Source organism: Odocoileus virginianus, chromosome 20, assembly GCF_023699985.2.
Source record: "Odocoileus virginianus isolate 20LAN1187 ecotype Illinois chromosome 20, Ovbor_1.2, whole genome shotgun sequence".
NCBI classification, from domain to species: Eukaryota; Metazoa; Chordata; class Mammalia; order Artiodactyla; family Cervidae; genus Odocoileus; species Odocoileus virginianus.
Window position 1 is genome coordinate 46,161,422 of NC_069693.1, and position 22,570 is coordinate 46,183,991.

General features: G+C 56.2%; 1 protein-coding gene across 1 annotated transcript; it reads left to right on the forward strand.

Annotated features, from left to right (window-relative positions):
- Positions 1–8,897: 8,897 nt before the first annotated feature.
- LOC110149320 (thyrotropin-releasing hormone receptor-like) lies at positions 8,898–13,075 on the forward strand. The gene is made up of 3 exons (XM_020911697.2): positions 8,898–9,271; positions 10,172–10,610; positions 12,689–13,075. Exons 1-3 carry the CDS (start codon positions 8,898–8,900, stop codon positions 13,073–13,075), a joined length of 1,200 nt encoding a protein of 399 aa, XP_020767356.2.
- The last annotated feature ends 9,495 nt before the right edge of the window (positions 13,076–22,570 follow it).

Consider the following 22,570-nt stretch of genomic DNA (forward strand, 5'->3'; position numbering starts at 1 on the left):
AAGCATCCTGCAGAGCTTCAAACTCTCCCTGTTAGAATACAAACCTGCACTTAGAGGGGCCCTGGGCTTAGCCAAATGCTTTGCTGTCCTTGCCTTAAAATACTGTATCATTTTTGAAAAAAGGGCCCGCATTTTCACCTTGTAATGGGCCCTGCATGAATAAATGAGGATAGGAAGAAAGTGAGGTCATCGACATAGAGCTACCATACGACCTATGATGTCACTCCCAAAGAAATGAATCACAAAAACCTATTCATGAATCTTCCAGCAGTGTTATTCACAACAGCCCCAGAGTGGAAGCAACCTAGGTGTCCATCAACTGACGACGGGCCAAGAAAATGTGGTCCAGGGAATTCCCTGGCGGTCCAGTGGTTAGAACTCAGGGCTCTCACTGCTAACAGCCTGGGTTCAATCCCTGGTCAGGTAACTAAGATCCCACAAGCCATGCAGTGTGGCCAAAAAAACAAAAAACAAAAGCGGCTATCCATACGGTAGAATACTACTCAGCAGTATAGAAGGGTGAAGTCTGTCTAAGAAGAGATACCACAGTCCAATGGGAAGAGGACGCAAGAAAGTGGGAGGAAGCTCTTGCCAGAGCCCAGATCTCAGATTTCCAGAACTGTGAGAAATAGGTGCCTTGTTTAAGCCCCCCAGTCTGTGGGGTCTGTTATGGTCCCCTGGGCTGATTAATACATTCCATTTACGTGAACTATCCAGAAGAGGCAATCCACAGAGTCAGAAAGTAGGTGAGAGGTTACCAGGGACTCGGGGGGATGGGCTGGGGAGTGATTGCTTAATGGGAACAAAGGTTCTTTCAGGGATGATAAAAATATTCGGGAGTCAGGTAGTGGTGATGGTTGTATAACTTCATGAATGTATAAGAAACCACTGAGTTGTGCACTTTCAAAGGGTAGATTTTATGGTGTATGAGTTATTCCTCAATACAGCTATTATTTAAAAAAAAGAAAAGAAAAGAAGAGAGATAGTAGAGGAAGGGACAGGAAACACCAACTGGGAGCTGAGAGGTAGTGGGAGAGGCTTGAAGGGGGGACTCCTCATTGCTGAACCTCGAAGTGTCCTCCCGTTTTTCCCCCGTTTCCTGCTTCGTCACAGCCTCTGACTCCCAGGCTCTCCCAGGCACTCAGAAACCACCTTTCTAAATCTCAGGTTGGTTCCGGTCTCATCACTCCAGCTTGAGGTCTCTCCAGCAACTCCCTCTGCCCCCAGCATGCCACCCCTACACTGTACCCTCAGCCGCCACCTGCGTGCTCACTCCTTCACCCTGGACTCGCTACGTCTTTCTGTGCTCCCAGGTCTTTGCAGGAGCCACTCCTGCCGCCTGGAACAGCCTTCCTCCTCCAACGGGCTCACTCCTTTCTCCAGGTCACACCTTCGATGGACCTCCTCCCAGGCCCCTGGCTGTCTTGGCAGCTGGGCTGTGAGCTCCTGGATTGTCCGTAACCCCAAGTCAGGCACCATGTTACAACAGCCAGAGTGTGTGTGTATAGCAGGGGCAGGGGAAGGTGCATTTAGAAAGACTGAAAGTGGCCAAGGTGGGATCAGAGCCCAGGTCTCTCTGAGTCCAAATCCTGTGACCTTGAGGCCCCAGGTGAAGGATGCAGGCAGCGCTCTCTAGGCCTCAGAGTTCCAGGTCTTCGAAGTGGGGCAGTTCACACCTGCTGCTTCCCTCTCAGGATGAAGGAAGAGACAAGAGGTGCCAAGCATCTGTCCTTGTGTGGAGCTCTGAATCACTGCCTGCCTGGTGCCCCGCATCTCACGAAAGCCCTGGGAGGCAGCCCCCACATTCTCTCCATTGTACAGTCAGGGAAATAGAAGCTGTACCATCGTGGAGCTGGGATTCCAGCCTGGGCAGCCCAATCACAAAACCCAAGTGACCATATCACGGTGCCCTGGCTGGGGCTGTTGGGTAAGACAAATGTAAATTTTGTGGATGAATTATCTACTCCCAAAGAAGGTGAGGCTTTATTCTTCCCAGCAGGTGGTTCTAGAATGTCGCTGGCCCAGGTGAGTTTGCTTCTAGGCGTCACCAGGGCTGATCTGTGCTCCCTGGAGGGGGCCTCTGGGTCCACCTCCCTCTCTGTAGGCTCCACCTGCAGTCTGTCTCTCCTAGGGCCACGTGCTCTGGCTCTGCTCCCACCTGCCCTGCCTAGGGCTTTCCACTTGTCCCCGAGGTTTTCCCCAGGGTGGGAGATTCCCCTTGAACCCCCGAGGGTGTGTCCTGCCTCCTCAGTTCAGCAAGTTGTGCCTGATGCTCTCTGTGCCCAATGCCAGCAAGTTGTGCCTGATGCTCTCTGTGCTCACTCAGTCCTCTGCCTTTGCTCAGCGCTCATCCCCTTGCTGCTCCTCTGCCCAACTGCCTGCCTCCAAGTGCCTCAGCGCATGCGTGTGTGTCCTTATGAATATGTCCAGGGGCACAGGTGAGCTCCCCACGAGGGCAACTGTCTGAAAGCTGCAATTGGGAAAGTGGATCTGCTGGAAGGATCCACCAGAGGTGGGAACCAGGAGATCTCACCTCTTCAAGTGGCCAACCCCCCGCTGGCTTGCGTGGCTGCCTCATGCTGTCACCAGAGAGTGCCCTAGCTAGACCCCAGCATTTGGGGTCCCGTCTGGGTGGGCCTCAGACTCTCAGACACTCACAGGCTGTCCATCCCCTGCACTGGCGCACAGTCAGGTGGTGAGGGGCACGGGTGGGTGCAGGCTTGTGTACACATGCACACACACCCCATCTTCATCCAGACCCCACTCACATCTCAGCCCCCATGCAGGTGGAGTGAGAGGCTGCAGAACGGTGGGCTCACCATCAGGGGTGCTGACCCCACTGGGGTCCTTGTTCCTACAGGCTCCATTCTGTCCTCTGAGGCACGGACTCCACCTGGCCTCCTTCCCTCCCTGGAGACATCCAGGGGCAACCCTGAGACCCACTGAGGAGTGGCCCCCTGTCCCTGCTGGTGTCAGGAGGTTTGCAGGCCCCAGGAGGTAGGGGGAAGGGCTCTGGGACCTTCCCTGGCTGAGGCTGTGGGCTTCTGTTGTCTCTGTGGCCCCAGGGCTACCTGCACAGCAGGGCCTGGGCAGAATGTTTCCATGAATGAATGAATGAAAATTGAACTAAGGTCAGCTCAGTTCCCACTTGCAGGCCTTCATCAAGGGTCCCGGATTTCCTCCCACAGTGGTGATCCAGGCACAGCACTTTCTCACCCCAACACCCTCCTTCACCTTGCATGTGTTAGCCACTCAGTCATGTCCAACTCTTTGTGACCCCATGGACTGGAGCCCGCCAGACTCCTCTGTCCATGAAATTCTGCAGGCAAGAATACTGGAGTGGGTAGCCATTCCCTTCTCCAGAGGATCTTCCCAACCCAGGGATGAATCTGGGTCTTCCACCTTGCAGGCAGATTCTTTACTGACTGAGTTCACCAGGGAACCCGTGAGGCCACCAGCAGAGCTCGCGTGAAACCGCAGGCCCCACTGTGGTCCTATCCTGAAGACAAGTAAGCTGTGGTGGCCAGGCTCCGGGAAGGCGCCAGGAACCCACCAGCCCACCTGTGAAGACTCATGGTCCTGAGCAGTCCCTTAGTCCGGCTGGTCCCCGCTGGGTGCAGAGGACCAGCACGGAGCTGCCGTGTAGGGACCTCGAGAGCCCGAGGCCCTGGCCAGCCTGCCCATCCTCTCTGCCGGACACTGGCTGTGTGAGCACCAGACCTGGACAGCCCCGGCCCCAGATTTCACCACACTCAGAGGAGCAGATGACAAGGAGACTGTAGTGTCAGCCCTGCGCTGGGGGCGGCTGGCCCCTAGGCACCAGAGGGCCAAGGTTGTAGGGCCACTGCTACAGTGGGGGCCAGGCTCTGTGTGAGCTCACTGCCTGAGTGTGAGTTTTGCCTTTTAGTACCAACTGGCCTCATTTCTTTATGCAAACTTCTATCTCTGCTTCCTTTTGCACAAACATGACGTCACCTCCCAGGAGCACCTCCCATCCCACCCCTTCCTCACGGAAGGTGGCTTGGAGCTGCCTACTCCTTTCTGTCCAGTAGACCCCATCATGCAAGACCCAGGCATCCCTCTCAGATATTCATTGATAACCAGACAGCATGGCCACTGGCCAGCCAGAAGGGCTGATGTAGGGCCCTAAACCAGAAGTCCTCTGATGTAGGGCCACACATTTACTCTTTGGATCCTGGGCTGCGGGGACATCTAGACGGTTCCAGCAGGTGTCGGCACGGCCAGGAGGAGGGCCTTGGGTATTGACAGAGGGTAGTTGAGTGGCCATGTTAGTGTGTGCTAGTCAGATACGTGGTGTTTCTTTGGGGTCTCACCCAGACACCAATCCCTCCCCTGGGCCCTGAAGCACCCTGGGGTGTGCTGTTTGTGACATCCTGAGCCTGGAACCCCCCAGCTGGATGTTTACACCGCTTGCTAAGGCCCTGAGTCCAAGGACTGGAGGCTGACATTTTAGGAAGTGTCACCTTCCTCCTGCCCACGTCCTGCTCTGGCCTTGGGACCAAATACAGGAAGGATCTCACTAGGAAGGCAGCTCTTCAGCCAGGCATTTTGTCACTTTTTCTAACTACAGAATCACCCACATTCATCAGGGTAGGCTCCCAAGCACCGGGTGTTCCCTTTCTCCAGGCATTTCTGGAGTCACAGCACAGGCACAGTGGTGACCATCCACCCTGAGGCTGAGGACACCGACTTTGTAGAAGGAGAGATCTGGGCTCACACCTCCGCTCTGCCTTTGATCAGCTGTGTGGCTTTGAGCAGTCGACTTGCATCTGTGAGGCTCTGCTTTCTCTTCCAGAAAACAGCAACAATGAAGTTGTCACCATGAAGGGATAGTTGTGATGGTTACACAAGATGCCTAGGGCCATGCCCCATGCTTGGCACATGCCAAGCTCCTGGTGGACGGCGGCTATTAGACATGAATACATTCTTCAAACAGGAGGGAATGCTCGCCTGCTATTTGCAGCCTGCCCTCTAACTCAACGGAAAAGTGAAAGTGTTAGTTATTCACTCATGTCCAGCTCTTTGTGACCCCATAGAGCGTACCCCACCAGGATCCTCTGTCCATGGAATTCTGCAGGCAAGAATTCTGGAGTAGGTAGCCATTCCCTTCTCCAGGGGATCTTCCCAACCCAGGAATCGAACCTGGGTCTCCTGCATTGCAAGAGGATTCTTTATCATCTGAGCCACCCGGGAAGCCTCATTAATTCAATGGATCATGTGCCAATTAGTTTTTCTCCAAGGCATCAGTTTTAACAGCATCAGGTCCTTACCACTCTGGACATCTAAGTTGTCAGGGAGTTCTCTTATTATGAACAAGAGCTCTGTGACCACCCTGTACCTGGAGAAGACACAGAGAGTTTCTGTGCTGCTGGGGAGGGGGTTGCTGGCTGCAGGACTCCTGGGGCACATGGAGGGTATGGACACAGGAAACTGAGGAATGTGGTCTGTCCACAGGCAAGCTAGTGGGTGAGCACTCAGGGAAAGTGAGGTGCTCTCTACGTAGGTGCTAGCTGGCGATGCCTCTGTCTCTTTGGTGACTTTCCTGTCCAAAAGAGGAGCCGGACCCCCACACCAATGGGCAGGAGGAGTGATATAGAGAGAGGGCCCCGCGTGAAGCTGAAGACAGATTCTAGTCCAGCCAGGTGATTTCAGCACCAGCCAGGAGGACAGCAGTCGAGAGCTCTCTTGGGAAGGAATTCCCTGGGAGGGCCAGTTTGGAGGAGGGGGTGGGGGTTGGGCTGAGGGTGGTCACAAGGAGAGGCAGAGAAATCCTCTGTCCACCAGGCACCATGGAGCCCTCCGTGTGGCTTCCCAGCATTTCAGGAAGCCCTGGGGGAGCTGGGGTGCCCCTTCCAGGGCAGGGAATATGCCATCTCTTCCGCCGCCCTTTCCCAAAATGTACTCATCCAGGACTCACGTACAGGAGAGTTCACAGCAGTGGCATCTGTGATCCCCCAAACTAGAAACGACATAGAAGTCCACCAACAGTCCATCCTGTGTGGACATTTTGCAGCCCAGCCTGTGGTGGAGAGCCATACAGCAGGGGTGAATGGATGATCCGGACAGTCATAATCAGGCAGATGCCCACCTGCCAGTGTCAGTGGAATGAGCAGGACACAGTCCGCTGTGCTGGTTACAGAAAGCACCTGGTGGTCGCAGCAGCAGACAGTAACCAGGATGTAAGCCAGGGCAGGGCGATGGTATCCGCACGCCCACTTTATTCATTCACGTGTCCTTTTGTATTTCAAGCATGTTTATATGAGTATATTACATTCCAAAATCAAAATGTTAAAAAAAAAAAAGAGATAAGACACTTGTTGTCATTGGACTTTCTGGGAGACGAAATTCAAGGGCCTGGCTCCTGGATGCTGGACCTGGTGACCAGGAATCTGCACCCTTCCCAGGCTCCTCCTGGGTTCCTGGGGGTGTGGGCTGCGACTCACAGCCTGAGGATGGACCTGGGGATGAAATCTGCACTTTAAACGCCTCAGAGGAGCCAGGCCCATGGCCATTTGGAGGCCATAGCAGGATTCCTCATTTCTGAGCCAGCTGTGGGGCCCCTTTGGGGTCTCTTCCTGAAAGCTAGCCAAGAGGAGGTGTGTTGGCCATGGGGAACACAGCGGCAGCCCCAGCCCAGCAGGAAGCATGGGGTCCCCTGCTCCCTGGAGCCCCCAGGCCCAGGCCCAGTCCCAATCCTTCACCTGAAACATTCACGCCCCAACCGCAGTCCCAGTCTCCCCGCAGGCACACCCTGCAGGAGGCACTCAACTCTGTGCTCCCTCCTCTGCAGATGGAAGTGGGGGGCCCCCAGGGAGTAAAGGACTGGTCCACCCCCACCCTCCTGGGTCTCTGCCTCGTCCTGCAGGGCTCCAGAGGCTCAGCAGGCTTAATGGGGTCCTTCCCAGCCTGGCCAGCCTGTGCTCTGGGGGAAGCTGGGGTCCTGGGATTTCTTCTCAGGGGTCTCCCTGCTGGGGAAGCCACGTCAGCTGACTTCAGCCCTACGAGGGGGGACTAAGGGGGACAAGGGGGGACGACAGGGGGCGGGAGAAGTTGGCAGGGCCTCATGCGTGTCTGTGAGCACTCAGCACATCTGTGTAGCACTGCAACCTGCAGAACAGAAGCCTGTGCCGCTGGACCGCGGGACCGTCTCTCCCCTCCCTCTTTCCCTGGGAGGAGGAGGAGGAGGAGAAAGGCCCGGAGGCTCCTGACCTGGTAAGTTCTCAGCACTGCAAGTTTCTCCTGGGGGCTCACCTGGGCTAGGGGAGAGTGGTCCCTGCTGGCCGCCTGGGGGAATGTTCTTTGGCAAAAGTCTTGTGTGCAGGGGAGGAAGAGATGGAAGTGGGGAGGTAGGGGACCCTGGGATGCCGAGGTGGCAGAGATGGGTGAGCTGCAGGGGGCCTTGCCCATGGGGGAAGAGGGACTTCTGGGAGAGCTCTGGGTTCTCTTCCACCCCCCTCTCCCCCGGACTGGTGGCTGCTGGCTTCTGCCAGCTGGAGGGAAATGCAGCCTTTGGGATCGTGCCGGCCGCTGGGTTCCAGGGGCAACAAGGTCTCCTCCAGGTAGAGTGAAGGGAGGCTCGTGTTCAGGAGGGTGAGGGGCTCCGTGTCTGGGGAGTGGCTGCAGGAGCCTGGGCGCACAGGCATGTGGCGTTTTGTGTCTCTGAGCACCTGGGTGTATGAACGTGGACAGTGTGCATCTGTAGTTGTAACACAGATGCCCGGGTTGTGGGCAAGTTGTGATGTGCAGTTATGTACCCACGCATGCATTTGGGTCCCTGTGTGGTTGGTACCTGTGTGTGCGAAGTTGAGTGTGTGTCTATGTCCGCGCCAAAGTGGGGACACGTATGTATGTTGGGCTCTGGGTCGGTGTGTGTTGGGCGTGCTGTACAGGGGGATTTTGTTTCGTGTGTGTTGTGTGTGTCTAGCTTGTGTACCTGGGTTTCTGTGTGCTGCTGTGCAAGGAGGGCTCCACTCTGGTCCTGGGTCGCTCGGCCACCAGGGGCCCAGACGGGACTCTGAGGGAGCTGGCGGGGGCCCTTCTGGCCAGTGACACCCACAGAATTAAAGGGTGGAGGAGTGGGTAGTGTGTGGTGTGCGTGTGTAGGTGTGCTGTAGGGCCGTGTGGGCACCAGGACCTCACCTGTCGGCCTGAGTCCCAGCCATGACTTCACTGCTCCATCGCCCTGTGATGGGTCGAGGTGGGTGGCTGACTGGTGTTTCCAGAGCTGGGGGAGTGGAGTCCGTGTGGGGCCCCTGACACCCTGGTGTGCCTGTCCCTTTCGTTCTGCACAGCCCCCTGGGACTGAGCTACTGTTAGGGTCTCCAGGTGTGGAGACTGAGGCCCAGGGGAATTAAAGCCTTAATGTTAACATTAGGAACAGATGTGGGACAGAGCCAGTCTCCCAGCCCAGAACCCTCTGTGTCTCTTGGTTTTGTGGGGATCTCACTGCATCCCTGAGAAGCAGTTTCACAGATGAGCTGGCCGGGACTTGGAGAGGCCATGTGGCTTCCTAGTGAAAGGACTGCGGGCCGCCAAGCATCCAGGAGGCACTGAGTCAAGGTGCGACATGTGTCCTTCTGGGTTCAGTCTCCTTGCCGTCTCATGTCTTAAGCACGACCATCTGTATTTATGCACCAGGAGACTGAGACTGGCAGAGCCGGTGACTCGCTGACTACCTTTATGGCACAGACTGGAAGGAGCGTCCCCGTTGTGTCCTTCTCTTGGCCAACCAGTCACGTCACCTGTGCTGGGTCCCCATGAGTCCCCGGGGCTGGGCTCTCGGGAGAGGCAAGTGTTTGTCCAGTGGCATGAGGCCCCAGCCAACGGTGTGGACACCTTCTGGAATCCCCTTGCCCCCTAGTGCCTGAGCAGCCACCATGGAGAGTGGGAGCGGGCCAGGCAGCCCCAGCACCGTGCCCCTGGCTCCCAGTGAGGCTGTCCCGGGCCCTGCAGACAAGGGGGTCTCCATCTTCCTGGTGCTCTTTGTGTGCATGGTGGGCATCGTGGGCAATGCCATGGTGGTCCTGGTGGTGCTGACCACCCGGGACATGCAAATGCTCACCAACTGCTACGTGGTCAGCCTGGCCCTGGCAGACCTCACAGTGCTGGTGGCTGCAGGGATGCCCACTGTCTCTGAGAGCTTGGCTGGGCAGTGGGTGTATGGCCACGCCAGCTGCCTGGGCATCACCTATTTGCAGTATCTGGGCATCAATGCCTCCTCCTGCTCCATCCTGGCGTTCACAGTGGAGAGGTATGTGCATCTCCAGTCCCCCCCCCCCCCAACAGCTCAGGACTTCCTGGCTGTGATCCTTGGTAAACTGAGGCTGCTCTCCGTTAATGAAGAGGGGTGCTGGGTGAGACCCTGGAGGAGCCCGGTGGAGAGGGGGCAGGTGCCTGGAAGTGGGTTTCTCATCTCACCTCTGCCTCTGACTTGCTGCAGGATGCCAAGGCAGCCTGGCACTCCTCAGGCATGGTGTTCCCCTTGGGAATGTGGGAGCTGGACAGGACAGTCTCCTGGGCCTGTTCCAGCTCTGAAGTTAACACCTGAGAGGCAATCCCACCTCTCAGGATGTAGATGCTGAAGCCCGCTGACTGGGTTCAGTATCAGCTCTGCTTCTTCTCAGCTGCGTGGCCTTTGGCACATTGGCCCAGAGACTCAGCATCTTGTCCAGGGCCACACAGATTGGGGACAGAACCGAGGCCTCTGACTTACATACGCTGGCCCAGTCCTGCCTCTTGCCCGCTGTGCCATCTGGGGTCACAGTGTCCTTGACCCCTTAGCCCGAGACCTTTGGTAGTGGGCAGTAGGAAGCCCACTGGAACTTTCACAGAGGTCAAGGTCTTTGAAGGGGCACCTCTGCCTCGTGGGCCTGGCCAGAACTTAAGGGGCTGTATGTTCTGACTCGGCCCGCTCTCCCCTCTTGAGATTGGCGCCTTGCTCTGCCAGCCCCCGAGGCTGCCTCAACGTGGCCACTCCACTCCCCAGATCTCCACAACCTCCCAGGTCCATAGTGAAAGGGCCAGTTAAACCATCACATCGCATTTGGTTCCTCATTGGGGAATCTGATTGGCCGAGTGCGTCAGGTGTCCCCACTGCAGCCCAATAGCCCAGGAGGGCAGGTGGGTCACAGGACTGCCCTGTGGCCTGCAGGTACATTGCCATCTGCCACCCGATGTGGGCACAGACCGTGTGCACCATGGTGCAGGCCAAGCGAGTCGTGGTGGGTGTCTGGGGGACCATGTCCGTGTACTGCCTGCTGTGGTTCTTCCTGGTGGACCTGGATGCTGGTGGGAGCCGGGGCCTCCAGTGCGGCTACCAGGTGGCCTGCAGCCTGTACCTACCTATCTACTTGCTAGACTTCACTGTCTTCTTCCTTGCGCCCCTACTGGCAGCCACGGTGCTCTCCGGACTTATCGCAAGGGTCTTGTTCCGGAGCACCCTGGCACACCTGCCACAGCTTGGGGACCAGCACAGGGACAGTGAGGCCCAGCTGGAGGCAAGAGCCCTGGGGAGACAGCCTCGTGAGCCTGGCGGGGGTGCGGGGGCCAGCTGCTGCGAGACCAGAGGCTTCCCTTCATCCAGGAAGCAGGTACAAGGTCTCCTGAGGCTGGGGGGTGGGAGGGGGCAGTTTGTACAGAGACAGGGGGTTTCGGCAAAGGGGTGAATGGATGGGGCGGGGGGTGCTGGCTCCACCCCTGTTCACCCACTCACTCAGCAGGTGTCTCTGGGCACCGACTGTGTGTTCGGTGAGGTTCTAGGTGCTGGAAGCTGGGGAGAACAGAACAAGATAAACATCCTGCCTTTGGGGCTGATGGTAAGACAAGTAAACACTTGTTCTGCAGAATACTGCCCAGAAGAGAGAGAGTTTAGGGGAAAGTTCAAGAAGGCCTCATTGAGGTGACGACTGAATTAAGATCTGAGATTGGCAGCAGGGCAGACCAAGCAGATACCCAGGAAGTGGTCCAGGTGGGGAGAAACAGAGGGAGGGCCTGGTGCACGAATGGTCAGGAGGGATGGGGGGAATGGGGTGGACACTCCGAGGGCCCTGGAAGCACTCAGCCCTGACTGGGGCAACTCTGGGGCTTCTGAGACGGGGGACCACATCTCAGGGTTCAGGAGATCCGTACATGTTTGCAGCCCAAGACAGGCTTGTACAGGCTCCCACGTGTAACCACGATGGGCGCGTGGAGAGGCTGAGGCGGGGGGAGGGCTGAGCAGAGAGGGTCCCTGTGGATGAGCAGCTGAAATGTGAGTGGGGGAGAAGCAGAGGGGGAGACAGAGAGAGGGAGGGACTGGGGAAGAGACAGAGGCACAGAGACAGAGAGGGAGACACACAGAGAGAAGGAGAGACAGAGATACACACAGAAAGAGACAGGGAGAGAGACATAAAGAGACAGACGGGGAGACAGAGCGAAATGGAGAACCAGAGGCGTGAGCAGTCGAGGCCTGCTTTCACGTGGGCTGTAGCATGGCCCCAGCACAAAGCTATGGACACACAGGCGTCACACTTCCTGGGGCAAAGGAGTAATGATTTCATGGGGATCCCTCACCCCCCACCTCCCCATAGACCAATTCCTGAAGGACACTGCAATTCTCCTGATGCCACAAGTGGAGACAGAGGCTCAGAGAGGTGAAGGGGGCTGGCCAAGGTCACCCAGCTTAGGCTTGCTGGCTTCAGCACTCCCACTCCCACCCCCTGCCCCCTGCACTCTGGAGGCAGCAGCAGGCAGAGGCCAAGATAGAGCAGATGAGGGGACCCCCAAGACCTCCCCTCAGCTCTGGGATCCCCAGGAAGTTCTCTGCATGGATCAGTGATGGCTGTTCCTCTGTGTGGCCAGGACATCTGCCCGTTCCCCTCCCACTGACCCTCCTCCCTCCCAGAGATGCCGTGACCCTGGGCTGGCAGCGGGAAGTTGGAGCCCAGCATGTTCCTGTCCTCAGCCCCCTGGTGACTCACTCCTGAGCTGAAAGAACAGAATGGGGTGCAGAATGGGGACATGACTGTGCACAGACGGGCTGCAGGAGAAGCTGGTTCATGGTGCCTGGGCAGTGTGATCTCTCATTCTGAGCCTCTGCTTCCTCTTATTTTTTTTTTTTTTTTGCCTCGAGGCTTGTGGGATCTTAGCTCCCCAACCAGGAATTGAACCTGGGCCATGGCAGTGAAAGCCCCTGAGTTTTAACCACCAGACTGCTGGGGAATTCCCTTCCTCCTCCTCCAGGTGGAGGTGACAATGGCACCACTGGAAGGCCCGCTGCAGGGAATGTAACCTGAGTGCCAGCAGCAACGGCATCCACCCAGGCTTCCCTGCAGCACCCCTCAACAGATGCCTGAGGTGCCGCTCCAGGCATCCGGTCTTTACTTCCTAGGGGTCTGAGAGGTCTGGGGGATGGGGTGCACCAGTGGGCACCTGAGGTGGGGCTATTCCATCGGTGTGTCGACCAGCACAGCTTTGAATGCTGGCCCTGGGCTCCTGAACGGGAAACGTTTAGCGTAGAGCCCAATGGGCACACTGTAGTAATTTCAGTGATATTGCAATTATGTTCTCATCATGTGCTCAGCAAAGACATCCTGAGGCAGGAGCCACAGCCTCAGCTTGGCCACCGGCCTTGCTGGCCCCACGGCGTGAAGGGTGATGGCGGTCGCCCACCCAGCCCTCCCGCCCACAGGTCACCAAGATGCTGGTGGTGGTCGTGCTGCCCTTTACCGTCCTGTGGATGCCCTACCGCTCGCTGCTGCTTCTCAACTCCTTCGTGTCTGAGCCCTTCCTGGACCCCCGGGTGCTCCTCTTCTGCCGCACCTGCGTGTATGCCAATAGTGCCGTCAACCCCATCATTTACAGCCTCATGTCCCAGAAGTTCCAGGCGGCCTTCCGGCAGCTGTGTCAGTGCAGGGCGGAGGGGCCACAGAGGCGCATGGCCAGCCTTAGCACTGCCAGCTACAGTGCAGTCCGAGAGACCCCCCAGAAGGCAGAGACCAGCAGGAGCGAGGCCGCTGGCCCTCAGGCAGCAGGGCCCCCACTCCTGCAGCAGGGGCCTGGATTCAGCATGGTCTGAAGGCTGCCCTCCCCCAGCCCAGCCCCTCCCCCCTCCCTCGGTTTGCTCCCCAGCTGGATCCTGTCTGCTGATGGCTGGCAGGGCCAGGAGATGGGCAGACACCCCTTTGCCAATGGCTCTCTGAGCCTCCCACCTCCTCCCCTGTGAGCTCTGTCCCTGGGCCACAATGTGAGAGCGGGGCTGTCTCAGGGTATGAACAAAGCAGAGTGCTGTTTCTTGTGGCCACTGAGCCATAAACAGGAAGCCTTCCTGAGCCCTCTTGCCCTGAGGCATCCAAGCTCTGCCCTCAAGGAGCCCGTTTTGCTGACCACTACCTTCTACATCCAGGGATGGAGGGGATTTCACAGCGTGGGACAGATAGGCCCCAGGCTTCCTCCTCTCAGGCTTCACCACTTTTCTGGGTGGAACGCTGCAGCCAAAGGCATTGACAATTCAGGTGGCAGGGGGCAGAAAGAGCCCTTCACAGGGGAACCGGATGGGTTTCTGGGCCAGTTGGTGGGAGAGTCGCCTGGCCCGACTCTCAGAATCTCAGGCCTGTTTCCTCCCTGCCAATTCCCTGCAGTTGCTCCATGTGGTAAGTGGTTTCAAGGGATGCAGACCAACGACAGTCACCTCTGCTTTGACGCCAAGAACCAGTGGAGCCTGGACTGAGGGCCACGTGTAGATGGCCAGGACCCAGGATCCTTGCACCAGCCCTCAGGTCAAGGACCCTGGGGGTGGCCTGCCTTGTACCACGTGATTTGGCCAGGACCTGGCCTGTTTACCTGCCAGAAGGTGGCAGCTAAGCTGGACGAACTGATGCCCAGCCTTCCATTAGGACACATAGCTGCCCACCCTGCTGTCCACCAATAAGGAGAGAGAGCTGGTGTGAGTGCGTGTGGCCATGGTCACATGACAAGCCTGGTCTGGATTACTGCAGCCCCAAGTGAGCCACTGCTGGGCTGCTCCCCCTCCCCACACCCCGCCGTCCATGGCTGCCATCCCCCCACACTCCCTGGGGGTCCTTACTGATGGGTGAGGGCTCTGGGCCCTGGGCCAGCCTCCTATCTGCAGCCCTTTTACCCTGGCAATGACCCTGTCAAGGGGGGCCTCCAATTGTGTCGGTTTTAATGTATGAGGAAACTGAGGCCAGGAAGACCTTCAGGGGGTCACCTGTCCCCCACGGGTGAGTCCCTGAGCTCCTGCCCACAAAGCTCCTTAGGACAAAGGCACAGCGTCTTGAGCCCAGCCCCATTCCCTCTGAGATTATTTACCTCTTGGCCACCGTGATGCCCATTAAAGCAGATTTTCCATGGACACTTGTTTGGGAGGAGGTCTGTGTGTCCAGAGGTGGCCTGAGTATGACCTCCAGGATGGAAGGAGGTGGGAGTGAGGGAGTACACTGGGCAGGGAGAAAGGGCATCCTGAAAGCTGGGCCATGGTGGGACTCTGTCCCCAGAGAGAGCCGAGGGACAGATGGGGGCTGATGAGAAGACGGGGCCTCACTGGAGGAAGGGTGCCCTCTCATTGACCTTGTGGCTGAGCTCCAAGACAGATGCTGCCTGGGTGTGAGCATCTCCCATGACTGCAGACGGCCTGCTGGGTCAAGGTCTTGGTGCTGGTCCTGGCCTTTCTCCATACCTCTCTGGTCACCCTGCACACCTGCGCTGGGCCGCCCCACCCCAGCTAAGACAGGGCTCAGTGAGGGTACCTGTTACCAGACTTCTGGCCTTACCACTGTACCAGTCTCGCTGTCTGAACTGCTCCCTTTCTGTCTTTTTTTGGTGTAGGAACATCTCATCGACAGGGAGGTTAACTGTTTATTGCCCCCTACCCAGGACACACATGAAAGTCAGGAAATAAGTTAATTTAGGCACCTCACCTCTCTGCAGATGGAAAAAAGGAACTTGTGAAAGTCAGAGAGGACCCCAGGCTGCTGCCCCAACTCCCGGAGTGAGCTGTGCTTCTGGCTTAATTTGACATGTGGCTCTCTGGAGCTCTGTCGGGTGGCCCACGGGTCGCCAAACCTGGCATGCATCAGCCCCTCCCTCTGAAGCCCCTCACTGGCTCCAATTTTTATTTCCCGGTTTTCAGAATAGCAGTTCCACCCCCAGAGAGTGTCAAAAAATACCAGAGCTGGGCTGGGGCCAGAGGTCTGGGCACGTGGAGTAGAGAGATGAGCTTCTCGGTCAGAGCAGCGCCCTGTCTGGGGAACAAAAGCCGAAAGCTGTGACAACCCGCTGCACGCTAAGGGATGTGCCAGCTGGAGGACAGTCCCAGCCCTTGACTGTGACAGCGCCTGTGACAAGCAGCACCCCTGTTTAAGGGGCCAGGACCAGCACTGTGCTCTGGATGGATTTTGCACCCGAGGGGCTAAAAGCAAAGACACTTTGGTGTGTGGACATGGCACCTGTGGTTGTTTCCCAGCTGAGCCAGGAGGCTGCGGGGACACACGTAAAGCCGAACCTGCTGTGGCTCAGAACTCGAGTGGTCCCGGACGATGCAGAGGTGCTGTCGCCCCGTGGGAACAGAGGCAGCAGTAAGAGGTTAGAGCATGCGCTTCTCTGGAACAGGCCCAGAAAACGGGGCTTGGGAAAGGGACTGTGCTAGGGCCCCAGGCCAGGTGTGCCACATAGAGCCCTTGGGCCACTGGGACACCAGGGCTGTGCCATTCGTAGCTGCTCTGAGGCTCTACTCTCTGCTGAGCCCATGTGGCCCTCGGGGTAAATGCCCAGGGGCTGCCGAGGGCATAGTGCCTGGGGCTGGCTCAGCTCCCTCTTCAGACCTGTGTGGACACCCATTCCCTCCCTCCAGCAGGGGCCGCTGTGGGCTCAGGGCAGTGCTGTGCTCCCCGGCTGGGCTGGGCCCAGGGGACATGGGTTCCCCTGGGAAATATTGGAACAGCCAGGGTGTCTGGGTCGGGTCCCCTCTGAGCCTGTGCTCCCAGAAAACAGGGGCAGTTAAGAAGTTTCACAGGGGACTTTGCTAGTGTCCAGTGATTAGACTCTGAGCTTCTAGTGCTAGGGGCATGGATTTGATTCCTGGCTGGGGAAGATCCCACATGCCATGTAACATGGGCAAAAAAAACCCCCCAAAACAAGAAGCCGGACAAATCTCTTGTTTTTCGAAACATTTTGGGAGACGGTTTGCTGCAAAGACTTCCCCGAATGACATAGATGAAGTTGGTCCTTCCTCAGAAACCCCATGAGACCCCTAGATACTTCCCGGGTTACTTGTCACTAGGCCAGACTCTGCTCCTCCAGCTCCTGGTTCTTTGTCTTATGTTCAATAAGCTGAAATGAGACTGTGTGTTCCCCCGAAACTAGCAACAGAGAAGGACATTCCCCATTCAGCTGACTGAGAGTGCCCTTAGGGCCAAACAGCTGGAGACCACCCATCTGTCACCTGGAGACCACCTGCCTGTCACCTGGAGAACACCACCCTGTCACCTGCAGACCACCTGCCTATCACCTGCAGACCATTCATTTGACAGGAGACCACCTGCCTGTCACCTGGAGACCACCCACCTGTCACGTGGAGACCTCTCATCCGACTGGAGACCAGCACGCTGTTACCTGTAGGTCCGTGCCCCCGCCCCCGCGTCTACTCTCTGCGTAGGAGCCGCGGCAGAGCCCCCTGCCAGGACCTCTGGCCCCTGGCCCCGGGAGCCCTCCCGTTGCCCTGGGTTGGGGCTAGGCCGCCAGCGGAGGCTGGGCGGGTCCTTGTCCCTCTGCGCCCCCAGCCCCGCGCCGGCAGGTGCGCCGAGTTAGAGCCGCTCGGCGCTGTCCCGGCAGGCCCCGCGCTCCCTGCGTCCGCCCGCGGGTCTAGGGCGCGTCTCGGGCGCCTCTCGGCCCGCGCGGCGGCCGTCGGTGACCACAGGGCTGCTCGGAGCCAGCGGCGTTTAGGGGACTACCGGGAACGCCTGAAGTCGCCGACGTGCAGATAAGACACGTATTTGCAGTTTCTTGAGCTTTGTGCGTGGACCCGAAGGGCTCCTTGCAGTTTTTGAAGCCGCGCGGGTCATTCCGGGGGAGCGACCCCCGGGTAGCTGAGGAGGCACTGTGCTCGGCCTCTGAGAGGGCAGCTCGCCCTTTGGGGTGTCGCGTCCTTACAACCAGCCAGTCGGTGGCTCCCCAGCCCTCCCCAACGCCCCCCGCACCGGACCACAGGCCTGTGCAGACACACGTGCCTTTCTGCTCCTTTAATTGCGGGCGGGGTGGGGCATGGATAACGGGACGCCCCTCCCCTGCTGGGTTCCAGAATGTTCTCAAGCCATGGGTGCAAGGTGTCAGCGCCTGCCTCCCACCGCTCACCCCCATCACAGATGCACAGCACTTTGTCCTCCTCCGACCCCAGGCAGCTTCAGACCTGCCCCCCAAGGCGTCTGGCACTGCCGCCGGTTCTTCCACAAGTCTTTGGGAGGATCCTGTCCCCCTGAGCCCGTACCTCCCTTCTCTTCTTCCCTGCAAGGTCAGGGCCTCTCAGGCTCTCCCCCCTAACCCTAACCCTAGCCCCCACCGACTAAGGAGCTGGGCCCCTGGCCTGGACCACAGGTGCCTGCCGGCTCTGCGTGAAGGGAGGAGAGATGGTGGCAGGGAATGGGGCCCAGGAGGAGTGGCCCCTCTGGGCCAGGCTGCTTTGCTCAGCCCGGGCTTCCAGGTGCTCTGTGCAGCTGGCCCAGCAAGGATGCTGGTACCAGGACCCTGGCCCAGACGGAATGCAGTGACCAAGGAGGAGTTGCCTGGAGGTGTGGCAGTTGCCAGCTGGTGCTGAGGGTGGCTGGGAGTGATGCCACCAAGGTGGCCCTCAGAGCCGGGGTGGGGGCGTGCTGAGGCCTTGCTTAACCTTTAACCCCTCCTGTGGCTGATCAGGGGTGGAGTGTGCCAGTTGGGGATCTTTGGAGCCTGGATTGAGTGCTGCTCCTAGCAGAGGAGGTCCTGGGGTCAGCAGGCAGGGGGAGAGGTGTCTGTGGTCCACGTGAGCCTCCCAGACTCTCTGAGATGGCTCCCCAACTTAGAGCTTGGGGGAAGGGAGCCAGGGAGAAGTCAGGGAGGTGGGAAGTTAGGGGAGCTGTGCTCTGGTGAGAACAGCCTGGAGCCTGGGAGACCAAGGCCCACCTCCTCATTTTCTACTTGGAATGATCCTCATGCTGTCCCTGAAGGGGAAGGGGGTGAACTGTGCTTTGTCAGCCCTGAAGGATGCCAATTGTGGGGGCTCCGTAGACCACTGTGGAAGGGTGCCAATTGTGGGGTCATCATCAGGGTGTGGGGGTATGGGAGGGTGTTACCTGGGACTTGGCCATCTGAGAGCCCCAGCGGAGGGGCTCCAAGTGGGGGCAGTGGGGAGGGTGGTCTTAACAGTAGCTGAGGGGGCAGACAACAGAGAGCTGGGCTGTGTGGAGGGGGGACCAGGGTCGAGAACAGATTTCTGTCCTGCTACAGACAGAAGGGCCTGGAGGGGCCTTGCATCAACGTCACTAAACCTCCAATTTCTTCTTTGGCAAAACAGCTCAGCCCCTGATCCGGGTGGAGGGATGGTGAGGGATTAATGTAGCAGTCCTCAAAGTGTGATGTGTGGAACCCTAAAGGTCTGCCGTTCCGAAACCACTCGGACGCTATTTGCCTTTGTCGTAAGGCGCCCTTTGCTTTGGTGGCTTTGGCTTGGGATGTGCTCATGGTCACCCAGTCCCCGCAGTTCACACTGAGGCTGTTTTGATGAGGCCACGGCAGATGCTAATTTAGTAAATCTCAGCTCTTGAATTCTGCCCTTTTAATGGTTTTGGTGATGCAATGGGAGGAGCGGGTGTGGCTGTGACAGGATGTTCACATGGTGCCAAGTGCCCTCCAGGCCGCGACCAGGAGACCAGCTCAGGGTCTGTGCTGGTGATAAAGTCCAGGCTTTCGCGTGAAAATTAGAATTTTGCACAGCTGACAGCTTCGCAAGGTTTGATGGCTTTCCTGATGAAATTGGTGGGGATGGGTGGAAAGCTGTATCCGTGTTTGATGTTGTGTAATGAGGCGTGCCTCCAGTGAGCTGTCCCTTAGACTCCCTGAGCTTAAATTTTCCAAATGGCCCAATACAGGATGTTGAGATCATACCTGGGTAAAAGGAACAACCCTTTCAAAGCACATAAGAAGCCACTGGACTTTCCTGTAACAGGAGGAAGTGGTCAGGATGTGATAGAGTCCACCTGGAAGCTGGTCTTCAGGCCCTGCTACATGATCTGACCAGGACCTTTCCAGTCACATGTCTGTGTGGGTTAGATTTTCTTCGCTTCCTTCGACCAAAATAATATACAGATGAGAATCCCACTGCCTGCTATTAAATAGCCAACAGTAAAGAGATTTGAGGGCTTCCCAGGTGATGCAGTGGCAAAGAATTCCCCTGCCAGTGCAGGAGACGCAGGAGACATGGTTTCAATCCCTGGGTCAGGAAGATCCCCTGGAGTAGGAAATGGCAACCCACTCCAGTATTTTTTTTCCCCTAAACTTTTTATCTTCTACTGGGGTATAGCCAGTTAACAATGTTGTGATAGGTTCAGGGGAACAGGAAGGGACTCAGCCATACATATACATGTGTCCATTCCTCCCCAAACTCACCTCCCATCCTGGCTGCCACATAACATCGAGCAGAGTTCCATGTGCTATAAAGCAGGACCTTTTTGGTTATCCATTTTAAATACAGCAGTGTGTACCTGTCCATCCTAAACTCCCTAACTATCCCTTCCCCCCATCCTTCTCCCCGGAAACCATAAGCTTGTTCTTTGAGTCTCTTTATGTTTTGTAAGTCCATTTATATAATTTCTTTTCAGATTCCACATGTAAGGAATGTCATATCATATTTCTCCTTCTCTGACTGACTTCACTCAGTATGACAGTCTCCAGGTCCATCCATGTTGCTGCAAATGGCATTATTTCATTCTTTTTAATGGTTCAGTAATATTCCAGTGTATATATGTACCATGTCTTCTCTAGCCATTCCTCTGTTGATGGACATTTAGGTTGCTTCTGTGTATTGGCTAGCCTAAACAGCGCTGCTCATGTTGGAGGGTCTCCTGTGGGAGCATGGGTTGTCAGGGGCTCACCACTCGGCAGTGGCAGCAGCAGTCCTGGAAGCCCCCCCTTGGCGTAATTCCTCTTGGAGGTCACAATTAACCTTGCCACAGAGCCTGTAGACCCCAGGGCTGGGTCGTCTCAGGCCAAGCAACTAACAAGGAGGGAGAGCAACCCCACTCTGGTATTGCCTGGAAGATTCCATGGACAGAGGAGCCTGCCAGGCTACAGTCCTTAGGGTCGCAAAGAGTTGGACTTGACTGAACATGTATGCAAAGGTACTGACAGGTGACAAGAGATTTGAAAACACAATGTCCTTCTCTCTGAATTTTCTCCTTATTTAGGAAAATACTATTTTTCATAAAAACATTATTTCTGTTGATATGTAATGGGTTCAGTTAAGTTCTGTCGCTCAGTCATGTCTGAATCTTTGCGACCCAATGGACTGCAGCACACCAGGCTTCCCTGTCCATCACCAACTCCCAGAGCTTGCTCAAACTCCCATGTCCATCAAGTCAGTGATGCCATCCAACCTTCTCACCCTCTGTCATCCACTTCTCCTCCTGCCTTCAGTCTTTCCCAGCATCAGGGTCTTTTCCAATGAGTAAGTTCTTCATATCAGGTGGCTAAAGTATTGGAGCTTCAGCGTCAGTCTTTCCAATGAATACTCAGGACTGATTTCCTTTAGGCTTGACTGGTTTGATCTCCTTGCAGCCCAAGGGACTCTCAAGAGTCTTCTCCAACACTACAGTTCAAAAGCATCAATTCTTCGGCGTTCAGCTTTCTTTATGGTCCAACTCTCACATCCATATGTGACTACTGGAAAAACCATAGCTTTGACTAGACAGATCTTAGTTGGCAAAATAACATCTCTGCTTTTTAATAATGCTGTCTAGGTTTGTCATAGCTTTTCTTCCAAGGAGCAAGCATCTTTTAATTTCATGGCTGCAGTCACCATCTGCAGTGATTTTGGAGCCCCCCAAAATAAAGTCTCTCACTGTTTCCATTGTCTCCCCATCTATTTGGCACGGAGTGATGGGACTGGATGCCATGATCTTTGGTTTTTGAATGTCTAGTTTTAAGCCTACTTTTTCACTTTCTCTTTCACCTTCATCAAGAGACTCTTTAGTTCTTCTGTTTCTGCCATAACGGTGGTGTCATTTGAATATCTGAGGTTATTGATATTTCTCCCGGCAGTCTTGATTCCAGTTTGTGCTTCATCCAGTGTGGCATTTCACATGATGTACTCTGCATATAAGTTAAATAAGCAGGGTGACCATATACAGCCTTGATGTACTTCTTTCCCAATTTGGAGCCAGTCCATTGTTCCATGTCCCCTTCTAACTGTTGCTTCTTGACCTGCATACTGGTTTCTCAGGAGGCAGGTAAGGTGGTCCGGTATTCCCATCTAGAAGATCACATAGTTTGTTGTGATCCACGCAGTCAAAGGCTTTGGCATAGCCAATAAGGCAGAAGTAGATGTTTTAATTACTGTTATTTTTAAATAACATGAATATTTAAAAATTCTAAGCCATATCTAATATGGTAAATACCTATAGATACAGCATACATGGATCAAAGCTCCTTGGGGTCCTCAGTAATTTAAGAATGTAAATGGGGTCCTGAAATAAAGTTTTCAACCTACTTAGGCAGTAGTTGTGGATTAACACTGATCTTGTGGTTTAGTTGCTACATCATGTCCAACTCTTTTGCGATCCCATGGACTGTAGCCCGCCAGGCTCCTCGGTCCATGGGATTTCCAAGGCAAGAGTACTGGAGTGGGTTGCCATTTCCTTCTCCAGGGGATCTTCCTGACCCAGTCTCCTGCATTGCAGGCGGATTCTTTACTGCTGAGCCACCAGGGTAGTACCTGGCAGATCCTGTTCTTGATAAATGGTGGTTTTCCTTCAGTTTACTTTTGGATAAACTGAGGCTCCGAGAGGAAGGATTCACCTGTGACACAGGCAGGGCCAGGTGCCTGCCCGACTCCCAGCTGTGATGCTCCATCTGCCCACGTGGCTCCCCTGCCTCTTGCCTCCCGCCCACTTCCCACTGGTGAGTCCAGAGCAGGGGGCAGCTTGGAGCCCTCAGAACCCTCGCTCAGAGCCTTCCCGCCCCTCAGGAGGTCAGCTTCTATGAGCACCACGGAGGAGAGGGCCCCCTCTGGGACTGCTGAGGCAGGAGGAGCCCAGCCTGCCTTTAAAGGACCTGCACCCATGGCCCTGACTGTAAAATCACTGCAGGTGTTTAGTTATAAGCAGTGGGCGCTCATTGTGGAAAACTATAGAGGTAGATAAAAGTGAAAAGAGCTCCTTTCCACACACAAAGTACCTTCAACTCCACCACCCGAGTGAGTTTCCACAGAGGCTGTAGCCAGTTTTGTCCTGGGAGAGGGAGGACGCGTGGGAGGCTGTCCTGGGCCACACATATTGGCAGGTCCAGACCCAGGCTCTTTCCTCACCCG

Coding starts and splice junctions, on each gene's coding strand:
- LOC110149320 (XM_020911697.2), top strand. CDS start 8,898: ATGGAGAGTGGGAGCGGGCCAGGCAGCCCCAGCACCGTGCCCCTGGCT. Junction 9,272..10,171: donor CTGGCGTTCACAGTGGAGAG/GTATGTGCATCT, acceptor TGTGGCCTGCAG/GTACATTGCCATCTGCCACC. Junction 10,611..12,688: donor TCCCTTCATCCAGGAAGCAG/GTACAAGGTCTC, acceptor TCCCGCCCACAG/GTCACCAAGATGCTGGTGGT.